At 47.0% G+C, this 13,366-nt stretch overlaps 1 protein-coding gene and 1 long non-coding RNA gene across 3 annotated transcripts in view; one reads left to right on the forward strand and one right to left on the reverse strand.

Moving 5' to 3' along the window:
* LOC149365195 (uncharacterized) overlaps nt 1-6,124 on the forward strand; it is a 35,228-nt gene extending 29,104 nt beyond the window's left edge. The window contains exon 4 of one of the 2 annotated variants that reach the window (XR_016292802.1): nt 5,938-6,124. This is a non-coding gene — a long non-coding RNA (uncharacterized LOC149365195). Of the gene's footprint in view, nt 1-4; nt 4,757-5,937 lie in introns of those variants that run through there. The other variant, XR_016292803.1, reaches the window with a different exon arrangement.
* A 2,436-nt stretch (nt 6,125-8,560) lies between these two features.
* Nucleotides 8,561-10,193, reverse strand: LOC149365196 (U3 small nucleolar RNA-associated protein 15 homolog). The gene has a single exon (XM_089588239.1). The coding sequence runs from the start codon at nt 10,168-10,170 to the stop codon at nt 8,644-8,646; it is 1,527 nt and encodes a 508-aa protein (XP_089444365.1). The 5' UTR covers nt 10,171-10,193; the 3' UTR covers nt 8,561-8,643.
* Between the last annotated feature and the right edge of the window lie 3,173 nt (nt 10,194-13,366).

A 13,366-nucleotide genomic window follows, 5' to 3' on the forward strand; every position in this document is an offset into this window, starting at 1 on the left:
ACAGAGTGGAATCAGCTACCACCATCATCAGCAGTTGACACTGCTGCTTTAGAACAGGCCGTTCGTTGAATTGCTTTTGTTTCATGACTTGCCTTGTACAAATTTGTTTTGTGCTTATTGTGCCCCTCCTGCCAGGGCCCTTCACTGGAACTGCAGTATGCTCTAAATAAATAAATTACAGAGAAAGTGTTTCAAATATGCAATGCCTGGCAAGAGTTTATTCTCTAGGCAAGCTTGAGATAAACTATGGTTCAGTGCTGACTTAGGCACCCTTATGCAAAGTTAGCAGTAAGTGTACCAAAAGTACAAGGCATTTAATTCCCCGGAGTAATTGGAATACATGAGAGATATTGGTGAGGACAACAGCCCTATACCTGGCTTGAAAAATGATGATATTTCGTTTTTATTCATTATTCATTTTGTTCATTTATGTTTTATTAATTTGTGTCTGGAACTCACTACTAACAATCATCAAATCATCGAGTACAGAAGCATCATTCCATAAAAACTTGAAAAAGTGTGTACTTTTTAAATACCTTCATTTGCCATGCCAATGAACCCTGTGTTTATTGTGTACGGCTTTTATTGCTTGAGTGCTTTTATATAGTATTGTGTTCTCTTTTTGCGGTGCTCCTTAATACGTTTGTAAAATTGAGCATGCTCAATAAAATGTTTTGTTATGATTGTTTATTCCCACTGCACCTTTTTCCGGTATGCAGTTGCTATCTACCATATTTTATCATGCGCCATATACGAGGTGCCCCAGCTAAAAGTATCCAAGCTTTTAAAAAAACACAGAATGTCCTAGCTGCGTGAGACCAACTGAGGGTAGTTCAGAGTCATGTGACCTAGTCATACCTCGGCACCATGGGGGGTGTCCCAATAACATTCGCACTCACAGCCACTCACCCTCACATCCACTCACTCGTACTCACACTCATGTGCACTTACACTCGTTCGCATTCACCACTCACTCGCATTCATACTCATGTCAACTCACACTCGTAACCACTCGCATTCTCAACCACTCACTCACACTCGTACTCATGTCTACTCACGCTCTTAACCACTCGCACTCACGACTTACACTCATGACCACTTGCACTCACAACGATCACTCACTAGCAATCACAACTTCTCACTCACACCCGCGTCCACTCACACGCACGACCACTCACTCACATGTGAGCTGATATGAGTGCACTCAAGAGTGAGTGTGCCGACCTATGGACCTAGTCTGCAGTTTTTTTTCGTGCTTCAAAGTTAATTAATTAGTTCAGCATAATTAGCTAACTTCATTATTGAATTGAGGAACAAAGTGTCAATGTAGAAGTTGTAAATTGCCTAAAAAAAATCGCTAGCAGCGCTGTTTCCATCAAGGTACGATTTACACCAAAAGAGTCATTATGCATTGGAGAAAAGGAGCAAGCACATATGCCAAGCATGGAAAGCTGGTCTCTAGATGAGAGAAGCTTGCACTTTCAGATCATCTATGCTTAGGACCTACCAACAAAATCACAGATTGCAGAAAATATGTGGCTGCCACATCCATCTCAGATTACACACAGAGCAGTGGGTGCAATATTACTAACGCCTACTGTTTGCACTCGGAACTGTTTAACACTAGTACTTTGTGTGGACGTATCACCATTCCTGTGTCCAATATAAGATAAGACAACAGGCATATGCCATCATGAAACTGTTTGCAACAATGTCTAAAGGAAATGATCTTACAGCCCAATGCACTGTTCTAGGTTACCTGACTCCAGCTCCCTTATTTCAGTTTTGCGACAACGTCATCCGTAACTGCAGCTTTCATGAGAGGTGTGAGATAGATATGAGTCTGACGATTCAGCAATTTGAAAAAAATTGTGCCACAACCTAAGACGAAGAATGGGCACAATGAGTACGGGCTGTCACGACAATTTTTGCAGTAAACCACGAAAATATACGCTCAAAACCTACATCATACAAAAACCACTCCGCCGTGGACTTTACACGAAACCCGTTAAGAGAAAAGACTCAAAAAAGCGACAGTTACACAGTCAAATCACCGACAATCAAAACAAGTGCCACCAATGCTGGCTTGAAAGGCCAGGAATCTCACTCTACCGCTGAACCACTCACCGATAATTTTCGCACATATGCAGGCCAGGCAAACGTTGCTACAATACACTTGGGCCAGGAAAGACGCGGCGCTGCATTTCTGCATTCACTAGAGAGCCTGCATGTAAAAAGACGGTGGCGCGCAACATGTAGGCTCCCTAGCATTCACCCAGCGGGGCGTCTGTTTGGGCGTCATGGCAACAGCAGACAACACCTTGGCAACATTGCATTTGTCGGGAACGGGCGTGAGCAACACTGAACTTGGCTGCAGCGTCTGTTTTGGCAACATTGCACTTGTCGGGAACATAACCTCACTGATGCACAACTGCAGGAAGTGTCTGGACACATTGAAGACATAGTGTCCAGGCAACCGGATAGGGAGTGGACATATGATGCCCTCGTGGGGGTTTTCCAAGGGGAGTTAGAGAAGGCCCAAAGAAAAAAGGGAAGAAGAAAGAGAAGACACACGCCAAAAAGCTGGTGGGACAGGGAAGTGAAGGCAGCCATAGCGCGACGACAGGAGGCATCCAGGGAACACAGATTTGCAAAGAAAAGGGGGGCCCCACCAGACGAAGTGGATGCAAAATGGAATGAATACCTTGAGAGCAAAAGGGAAGCAGCGACATTGGTCCAAGCCAAAATAGGAAAGGCAGGAGTCCAGTGGATGATGGAGGTAAATAAGAAAGATAGGAATGCTGCAAAGAGGTTTTGGGAGCACATAAGGCTACAGGGGAAGAGAACAGAGGGCATCCAACACACTCTGACCACACAGGATGGAAAAAGGGTAGAGGAAGCACAAGAATTTATCAGACAAACAATTGAAGCAGCATTTGCAGAGCCTGTGGCGGATGGTCTAGGGGAGAGCAGGGACAGCAATGGGGCAGGGGAGGAAGGGCCTAGGGAGAGAACAGCAGGAGACTGGGACAGAATAGAAGGCAAGGTTCCCATCGGAACAGCGACAGGACCAGACGGCATACCTATGAGATTAATTACCATACTAGGCAAAAAAAGCAAACTGAAATTACGACAGATCATTGAAAAAGTAGTAGAGGGAGGAGACGTTCCAAAAGTGAGCAGGATGAGACTAATATACAAAGGCAAGGGAAGCAGGGACAACATTAAATCCTACCGACCAATTACGGTCACATCAGTTTTTTACAGGCTAGCAATGCAGATGGTGAAAATGAGAATGGAAGAATGGGCAGAGCGTGAGGAGATCTTGGGAGAGTTGCAGAACGGTTTCCGAAAGGACAGACGGTTGGAGGACAATCTATTTGTCATAACGCAGTGTATAGAGCTAGCTGAGGCAAGTCGGAGGCCTCTATGGATGGCATTTTTAGACATTAAGGGGGCATATATGACAATGTGAATCAGGAGAAACTTTGGGACCAATTGAAGGGATATGGCGCTGATAGAAATCTGGTTGAATATCTACGTGTATATTCAGACAATGAGGTCGTAGTAACCTGGGAGGGAGAAACTACAAAACCAGCAAAAATTAAGAGAGGGCTAAGGCAGGGCTGCCCACTATCACCTCTACTTTTCATGGTATATGTGAGCCAAATGGAAAAGAGGTTGGAAGAGAGTGGGGTAGGAGTTGACGTGAGTTATATGCAGGATGGTCAGAAGGTAAACCAAGTGCTGGCTGGACTAATGTATGCGGATGGTATTGTTCTAAGTGTACATTCAATGGACGTCCGAGGTATGTCCTTTACTGGATATACGGATATCCGTGGGAGATCCACCAACGTCCAACGGCTCTCGCACGGACCTCCGACGGAGGTACAAATATAATTATTTAGACTGCCGACAGATATCCATCTCGGATATCCGCCGGTGGATCTTTTGAGGATATTTGCAGGTAATGCATTCTTCACCATTATGAGGCAAGCCAGAACTACAACCACCAATCAATGCACCTCCCAGGGCCACTGAGCTTATTAAAAGCCCGCAGAGTGTCTGAAATCGGACATACACCTTGCTATATGTAATATGCATGAATCTGTAAAGCAATCGACCAAAATGGCAAAGCATATCAGTCGGGATGATTTTATTATGACATAAATGCAGTCTTCAGTCTTCATGAGGAATTCATCAAGCCGGCCATACACAGCAGCAGGAAGGATACTGTACAGACCATGATAAATTTGTAGACAAGCCGGGGACGTCTTCTGCAGAAAACAGTAAACATTAAGTTGAGAATATGTCATTAAAGCAAGCGAATTTGACAGACACCATTCAGTTGTATGCAGTAACTCCACCGTGCCAAGTAAATTAGTCATCTGCAGCTCCGAAAGCATGTTTACACCTTGAACAACTAGCAAGTTGTAAGCAACAGAGGTGACAATATTTCTTGCAATACAAAATATTTTGCTTTTCCAAAAAAACTTCAAGAACAAATGCCCCACTGCAAAGCTTTGTACCAGTTCATGAAAAATGCGTTTACATTGCAAGCTTGAAGGAATTGGTGAGCGCTACAAAAACACGGAAAAGGGATGAACACACAGGATGAAGCGCTTTCTAACAACTGTTTAATCTCAGAAGAAACATGACTATATACACACATTTGATGTCATATCATACAGAGAAGAGGGAGGAACACACGCGCTGACAAGAATGAAGGAAAAACAGGTAAAAACTATGCGCGCTTACAACAGCCGAAGATTACTATTCTTGAGGTAGGTTAATTCTGTTCCCCCTAACATCACTGAAGGGGAGCTGACGCATTGCTTATCTGGTTTGGTTTGGTTTGGTTTGGAGCAACGTGCATTGCAAAAGCTTCGATAATTTCTCGTTCCCGTCAGTTTCTAGCCCTACCTATTACCTTGGTTTTGCATTTACAGTGTGTGAAATGAGGTGCCAGATTCCCGGATTTCACAAGTTGTTCACATGATCTTTTGTGTTCCCGGAGCCTCTTAAGGCATCTTCCTGTTTTCCCTACGTAAGTTAGTTGGCAGCTGAGCGGAATGCTGTAAATGACGTTTTTGTCTCACTCTACATAGGTGTTTTCGTGTTTGATGTTGCACCCAGGTTTCTTGTTGTGGTCTTCATTCTCGTTGACCTTTTTACACATTCCAATGAGCTTATTGGGAGCTGAAAAAACCACCTGGACTTTGTACTTGTTAGCTGTCCTCCTTATTCTGTTAGAGATATTGTGAACATACGGCATCACGGCAGGGCGTCCCTCGTAGCTCGTTTTCTTAGTTTTGTGGGACCCAGTAACTTCTCTTAGTAAGCTTTCAGCAGTACAGCAAAGTAACTGCTCCGGGTAACCGCTCTCCTTCAATCGGGAGACCTGTTGGTCTACGCTGTGAATTATCAGCCATTCCAGAATTGTAAAGCGAGCTGTAGCTACGTCTTGCCTGAAACCAGCTATAAATAAATCTTGCCCCCACTCGATAATTCACAGCGTAGACCAACAGGTCTCCCAATTGAAGGAGAGCGGTTATCCGGAGCAGTTACTTTGCGGCATTTCCTTCCTCCATGGACCTGGCCAACACGGCTTCCCGCTGCTCAAGAGAAGGTTCTTGCTGCAGAGCCACAGGGGGCGGCTCTTTCTTGCATTCCCACAGGATATCAAAATATATCCGCAAGAGGTGAAGCCGGAGTGTAAATGGTGTAGGCATCCGGCGACATATGGTCATATCCTGTGGAGAAACAGGAAACAGCGAAAGGAAAGCTAAAGGCTTCGAGTAAGGCCTTCCCTTCGCACGTAGTTTCGTCCTTCTGACCTGCATACCGTCCCGCCGACTATACATGTCTAAAAACTGAAATTCTGCGTCGTGCGGACTATCTGTGTGTGCAGACTTTACATGATTTTTATTTTTTCAGATCGTTTATTCAGAGCCGGAGAAGCCTACCGGTGGTTATAAAGGGGAAAAAAAAAAAAAAGTGCCCCGTGTGGACGCCTACCACATGTTACCATGCTAAATAACGTAGCAAAATCAGCTTTGGCCCTGCGGGTTATACACCGGTTGAAAACTATACCTCTGTCGACCGTAATGACTTGTAAAATAGAGCAAATAAAGTTTATCCTATCCTATCCTACAGTACCTCTTTCTCGCAGTTTCACGTTATAGTTTCACTTATGTTTTCATCTTGACAACAGTCCAAAGAAAACGGAGCCTCCACAGGCATGAAGAGCCAGTTTGGCTTGAAGATAAAGCCACGTTTTTTTTTCACAGTTCGTGTGCACTAAATCAGCCTTGAGTGGTACCATGTGTCAATATAAAAACCGAGCACCGTGAAGCAGAGGAATTTATGCTATCATTAATCCGGAATATGGTCAGGTTTCCTTGTTTCAATCTAGCCAAGGTGTCTAGTGAGCTGCTGTCCTCAAGATCACCAGCTTTTTCATCTTTCCTCAACGTTGGCTTCCCTCAACTATTTCAGGCTAAATTCCCTAACCACTGAAGAGTTGGAAAAATGTAGTGACTGAGAGTCATGGACAGTATACATGAACCATGAACAGGAAAAACTTCACTGAAACAGTGAACACTGCATTGAAAACAAATTCACTCTACCTGTATTAGAGAGCTTATTTTTTCCCCGAAGGAAATCCAGCTTCAAGCTGCAATTAATGAAGCAATTGCTCTCCTCTTCCAGCTTTTCAAAGGGACACATGAAAGTTGGCCTGTATCGACAAATTACTGTCACAGAGACATTCTGTGCACTGAAAGCAGACCCGTTATAAGGTATCGCCATAACCAGTCGCTCTCACAAGCAAAAGACAGTTTTTAACCCACAAATCCCCGAGCCTAGAATACACTGCTATTCACTTCCAAATAGTGACCATGGAGTCCTTTTCACCATCGTCATTTGTTTACCCCTAAAGCCCCCTTGGGCATTCCATAAAGAGGGAGAACAGATGGTAATAACGGGTTACAAAAATAAAGTACACAAACATAAATTGCAAGCACAAGTAAACACAGTTGTCAACACCTTACAGACATGAAAATGAAACAAGGCAATGAGAAAGTAAATAAGAGGGCTTAGAACAGGAAATGTGGAGAGTAGTTGTTCAACAAGAAGTGTTTAAATTTTATGGGATTTATTTCGTTGACAACACTGTCGACATGATCATTCCACTCCGCTATGGCAGTAGGCAAAAATTACTTATTGAAAGCATTGTATGGACCATGAATGCGCTTAACACTTTGGAATTTGAACAAATATTGTGAAGATCTTAGTTGAGGCAGGAGTAGGCTCTCACACAAGTGGGGAAATTATGATATAGTTTCTAAATAGGCAAAGTCCTGCCATCGTATGACGAGGTGCCAGTGGAGTCAGACCAATGGAAGTTTTGATATTATATAGTAACGCTAAGCCGGGAAAATGCGCTGCTCAGTTTTGTACTGCCTCTAATGCCTGCATTGGGTACTCTTGATGGGAGTTCCAAACACATCTTAACCTCATGCATTCTTCATGCAGGCAGTGAACTTTGTCAGCCCATTTTTAGGACTATGCACTTCACGATTTCCTGTGTTACATCATTACTTGCAGATGCACCTTAGCACGCATTTAATGGCCGCATTTTATGTTCTCACCTTTTTATTTCTTTTACCTTTTTTGCACCACTCTCCTTCTGGCTTTTATCTTCCAAGTTCTCTTCCCAACACAGAGTAGCATGCCAGCGATTTTTAAATGGTTATGGGGGAAAAAAATTCCTGATTTTTAAATCCAATTTCTTCAGCAAATGAGTCTTTTGCTGTCAGAAAAATCGTTAAAGCAAGATATCGAGTTTTACTAAGAATAAAAATTGGATGTAGTAGTCTTCAGTATCCTTTCAAACCCCCAAACGGACACATTTCCTTTCAAAAACAGTACCACAATGGTCATTTAGCACCGTATTGCTATCTGTCAGCAAACCAAAAAATGCTTTGGACAATCCCTACTCGCCTTAAAACGGGCAGGGTGCCAGAAAACACACAACAAGAAAACAGCACAGCCAGAAAACAACAAGGCAGTCTCGTTGTAAGCCAGAAATGACAATTGGCTTATGATCAGCTTGGCTTCTCCACCACCACAAGGGGGTTAAAAACAGTCACTACCTTCTTCATCTCATGTTTCCACTAAAGATGCAAAACTGAATTAATTCTGCTCCTCCCAAAGAAAATGCTTTAGAAAGCAGCCTTGTTTCCTGACGAGCACCCGCCCAAAATTAGTAAGCAGTGTGGCGGTCAGCACAGAACAAACTAGCATAAGCAGTGCTAGCTTCATCGACGAAAACGAGCTAGGTGGCCAACATGTCATGCCTTATATGTGTGCCAACGGACTCCATGCTAGGCACTCACAGTACTGTCGCGGATCACAGCAGATCACCATGTTAATTTCAGGAGGTCTTTTTCCCTCACTTTGCCAATTTCTTGGTGTTCCCTGTTTGCCTCAGGCCCTGCTAGCTTTGCAAATTCCTCACAAATCAAGCACTTTACGTCACAAATTCACAGACACAAAATGCAATGAATGGAACTGAGATGCTTTTATATATACACGAGGATGACATTTCCCCAAAACCAGTGCACTTTCACAACTTGGAGTTCAGTTTGGTTGGACGCTGTTTCTCTCTATGCTGCAGCTGGAATTTGCCAAAAGCATTTCGATAGTTCCTTTCAGTTCCATCATTGCTTGCATGTGTTTTGTTTCTTGCTCCATTACTTTCTGCAAGATCTTGAACCTGCGATGCGTTGCTTGACACGTCGTGACCTCGGGGTAGTACACTTCAACCATCAACGCGGCGACATCCAGCAAGATCCTGGCAAAGCGAGGGTCCGTGAGGTTCTTCGTGACGAACAACATGAGGTCGTCCAACTCCTTTCCCGACCGGCCCGCCATGGCCGATCTGAGGGCTCGCCTCCGGATCAGCTCCTGCATCACGGCGACGGCAATCTGCGGCTCCCTCGTAAACCTGGCGTCTCGCAGGGCGCAGGTGAGCGCCTTCGAGACCTCGAACTTCCTAAGATAAGTGTTGTACTTGGCCATTTTCTGCATCGTTCTCTCTGGGACGACGGCGTCGCCTTCGCGCGGCACGTAGCCCGGGTCACCGTGAGCCGCCGTGAAGTAGGAAGACACGCGCCTGCGCTTCGGGGGGGCGGCTTCTTTGGCGATCTCGTTCTTTCTCCTCTGCACCGAAATGAGCCCCGACGTCATGCCGACCACGAGAACCTTGTCCTGGGGCGAGATATCCATCGAAAGGATGGGGCAAGGGTAGTCGAGCGTGTGAACCACCTGATACGTGGCCACGTCGAACACCTTAACGTGCCGGTCGAGCGAGCCCGAAAGCAACCGCTGCCCGTCGCTGGCCAGCTTCAGGCAGGTCACGGTCTTGTGATGCTGCGTCACCTGCGCGAGCATTCGACCCGCCACGACATCCCACACCCTGATGTGGGGGCCTCCGGCCGTGAGGAAGACGCCGCCTGTGGGAAACATGAGCACAGACTCGACGGGGGCGCCGTGGTTGACGTCGACAACCTGGTCAGCGGTCCTCAGGTCAAACACCTTCGCGTGATGGTCGTACGAACCGGAGAGGACGATGTCCTGGTTCGCCTTGCAGACGGAGCCCGAGCGCACGTAGTCGTCGTGCGCGTCGATGGACAGCACCTTCGCCTGGCCAGGGATGTCCCAAAGCGCGACGGTGGAGTCGTCGGAGAAGCTCAGAAGCTGCGTGCCGCCGCGGGCGAAGGCGACGCGCTGTGTGGGGCGCTTGTGACCCGCGAACTGCCTCAGCAGGGCTCTCGTCTTGACGTCGAAGAGCTTCACGGCACCGTCCTCGCCTCCGGCAGCGATCAGCTTGCCATCCGCACGAAATATGCCGCCGCAGGCCGCTTTGGAGAACTTGGCGAAGCGGCTGGTGATCTCGCGACTGACCGGGTTGAATACCTGCACCCTGGAGGAGCAGGTGATCGCGAATGAGTGAGGCTCTTCGGTCAAGATGTCAACGTTGTTGATGGCTGCGATGTCCTTGATAGTCACAGGCAGAGACAATCGCTTCCAGTAGAGAGTGTCTTCGGTTACTTTAACGCCCGCACGTGGGTAAGAATAAACACGCACAGCTTTGAAATCCGCCATCTTGAATAATACGATTTGGATTTGGACAACGTCTTGGCTGGTCCTGGCCCATCATGCGGCTGCATAGCTGAGAGCAACGCAGATCTGGTGGCATGTTTTCTTCGCTACAATGGTGCGGAAGATACTGATGTGCGTGAATCACCATAAGGTATTCACCTACGACCGCTAAATAATTTATTATAAAATATTATGTAATAAAATAATATAATAGAATTTCTCTGTCACGCTATGTCGGTTTCGGTTTCAACCAAGACCTACTGAACTACAGACCTGCACAGATCAGCAAACTTCCATGTCGGCAAAGTGTGACGGGCGCTGTATGCGCGCCGTGCTTGGGAGGCGCACGAAACCACGGCCCATAGTTCTTTCCTTCCTCCATGCCACGGCCCTTTCTCCATGCCATGGCCGGTCTCGAGGGGGGCATAGAGTTTCTTACTATTACCTAGAGGGAAAGCTGGCGGCGCTGCACTTCAGGCACCATGGACGCCCAAAGCATCATGGGGCGGTGAGCTACTTGTTGCGGCACAGTCGTAATTTTTCGGGAACCCGGAGCGGCACTACTAAGACGTTTCATTTCGAAAACGCTGTTCGTGTGTGCGCAGACGACTTTCGCGCGAACGCAGTGGGCAAAACCCATAGTAGTGAAAACGCGACGATCGACACACGACGCCAATAAAAGGTTTCACTTTCCCGAAATGCCATTAAAAAACCTCTTATAGTATTTAGGCAACAAAATCTTTTTTGAAAACATATTTACTTTTAAAAACGCGCCTGTTAATTACGAAATATTAGTTTTTATAGTGTTCACTACTTGGCCAATAGGAGAGCGAGTCGTCTCTTATTTTGGGCAAACTTTGCACTTAAATGCTTTTCTGCTCGTTTGTTGCAATCATTAGACAAGATATTGAATGTTAGGACGTTTGTAGTTATCAAACAGCCTTATTTTTTGATTATTTTTTGGCCAAAAGTTGCAGTTCCGCAACAAGTAGCTCACCGCCCCATGATGCTTTGAGCGCCCATGGTGGCTGAAGTTTTTTTTTCCTCCATGGCTGAAGTGGTCTCGAGGGGTCGCCATGCAAACTCCCATAGACGGGCTGCCAGCTTTCCCTCTAGGTAATAGTAAGAAACTCTATGGAGGGGGGCGAGCGCGCGCCCCCCTCGAGTACGGCCGTGACGAAACGCGAGGAAAACCATTTGAATCCGCTAGGGGCGCTGCAGTCTGGAATAGAATAGAGTTTAGAAGGGAGCGAGTTGGAATTAAGCGGCATCGGCTGCGCCTGGGGTACTGCCGCATGTCAAGTGCGCAAGTGCGCCCCTATCTACGAAAAGACAGCAGTGCTTTTTCGCCACAAGGACAAGTTGACGCGCGAAGTCATGGAAGCGTATTTTATCCACAATCAAGGAACAAAGTGCGTCAGCCACCCTTCCTTGACATTATGAAAGAAGCCAACAGCCACAGAAACCAAGGCCTTGTGGCGAAAAAGCACTGCTGTCTTTTCGTAGATAGGGGCGCACTTGCGCACTTGACATGCGGCAGTACCCCAGGCGCAGCCGATGCCGCTTAATTCCAACATGCCCCCTTCTAAACTCTATTCTATTCCAGACTGCAGCGCCCCTAGCGGATTCAAATGGTTTTCCTCGCGTTTCGTCACGGCCGGACTCGAGGGGGGCGCGCTCTCGCCCCCCTCCATAGAGTTTCGATTGACAAAGAAGACTATCTTGCCTCCCACATGACATAGTTTCTTTTGAACAGGTTTTTTTTTTGTTTTTTTAAAGCATGAAGTGCTTTTAACTCCCGTTGTCGGTAGTGTGGTGACGTCACGCCGAGACCGAGAGCCAACATCCGGGCACTGAATTCACTCATCCGGGCACTGAAACCAGAGCATCCGGGCTATCCGGGCACCGTACGAGGTTTAACGAGACTCTCCAAGAGAGAGGGCCGCGCTTCCGCGCCGTCCCCAAGGATGGCGCTGCGGTCCCACACTCACGCATGTAAAAGACATGAAGGTTCCCCCTTTTTGGCAGGAGAGAGTATTCGAACGCGCTGCAGATACGTTCTTGTCAGGCCTGCGTCTCGTGGTGTCCGCGTACGCTTCTGCATCGTCCTGCATTTAATTGCCGCCACTATCACAGCTGCTTAAGCAGAGCAATGGAGCCTGATGAAAGGAGAGATAGGAAGCGTCTTGCGGAAAGCGATCGCTTTGCGAGTGATACGCCACAGCAGAAGACTGCTCGCCCCTGCCGACAACGCCATGATTATGCGGCCGCTCCCGAAAGCTACCATGCCGCCACGGTTCGCGGCTGCTTATCTAATGGTGTCTTCGACTGGTCGTTTCAGATCGCTCTAGAGCGCTCTGAGATGCAGCCGCACGTTCGGCTGGTCGAAATCAAGCCCTCTACATTCGGCTGGTTCTTTCAGAGCGCCCGCCTCCAGCTCAGAGCGCTCTGAGGCGCTCCGAGAAAAAAGTCGGAGCGGCCCCGAGATGTGTTCACGTGACAGAGCCACTTCCGCCGGGCAGCGATACAGGCTACAGATTCGGCGGCGTGGGCGGTGCAGACTGCGTGATTGCTGTCGTTGACACCAGCGGCAGCGGCGGCGCCACTGCGGTATGGCGGTTCCGGAAGTTACGTCCTTTTTCTGCTTCCTGCGCTTTCGCTCTGAAAACTTGCTGACCATTCGGCTTGACTAAAGTCACTGGAACTCAGAGTTCCAGTGACTTTAGGCTTGACCGGTCTCGCTATGCGCTCAGAGCTAGAGCGGCTCTCACTTTGCCAAATCCGAACCGGATCGTGGGAGCGACCAGTCGAAGACACCATTAGCCTGCACTGTTGCAGGCGATCGCTTCGACGCAACAAGAAGAGTGAGGTGTGGTGTGGTGTCTTGAACACTAGACCCATTTCATGATTTTGACTAGTACCATCTACAACCAACGCGTTATGCCCGTAAACATTTCATGCTTACTCTACTCTCGGTTACGGGAGAGGCAGAGATTTTTTTCCTGCATATATTCCAAGCTCTGTCTTTCAATAAAATGAGTTGCTAGTCAGCGCTGTTCCCCCTAAGATGAAAACAGCTAAATTATGTTGGCTGCTTTTTTTTTAGTCTGTTATCCTGAAGTGAATCACAACTTACTGACTCAGAGTATGAGAAAGGCGATAAATAATTATTATCGCTTTCTAATGCGATCACCTTGTC

Source organism: Amblyomma mixtum, chromosome 1 (genome assembly GCF_055824585.1).
Source record: "Amblyomma mixtum isolate Tamu chromosome 1, ASM5582458v1, whole genome shotgun sequence".
Lineage (NCBI taxonomy): Eukaryota > Metazoa > Arthropoda > Arachnida > Ixodida > Ixodidae > Amblyomma > Amblyomma mixtum.

Excerpts from the sequence above, each read along its gene's own strand:
- LOC149365196 (XM_089588239.1), bottom strand. The coding sequence starts at position 10,170 with ATGGCGGATTTCAAAGCTGTGCGTGTTTATTCTTACCCACGTGCGGGC.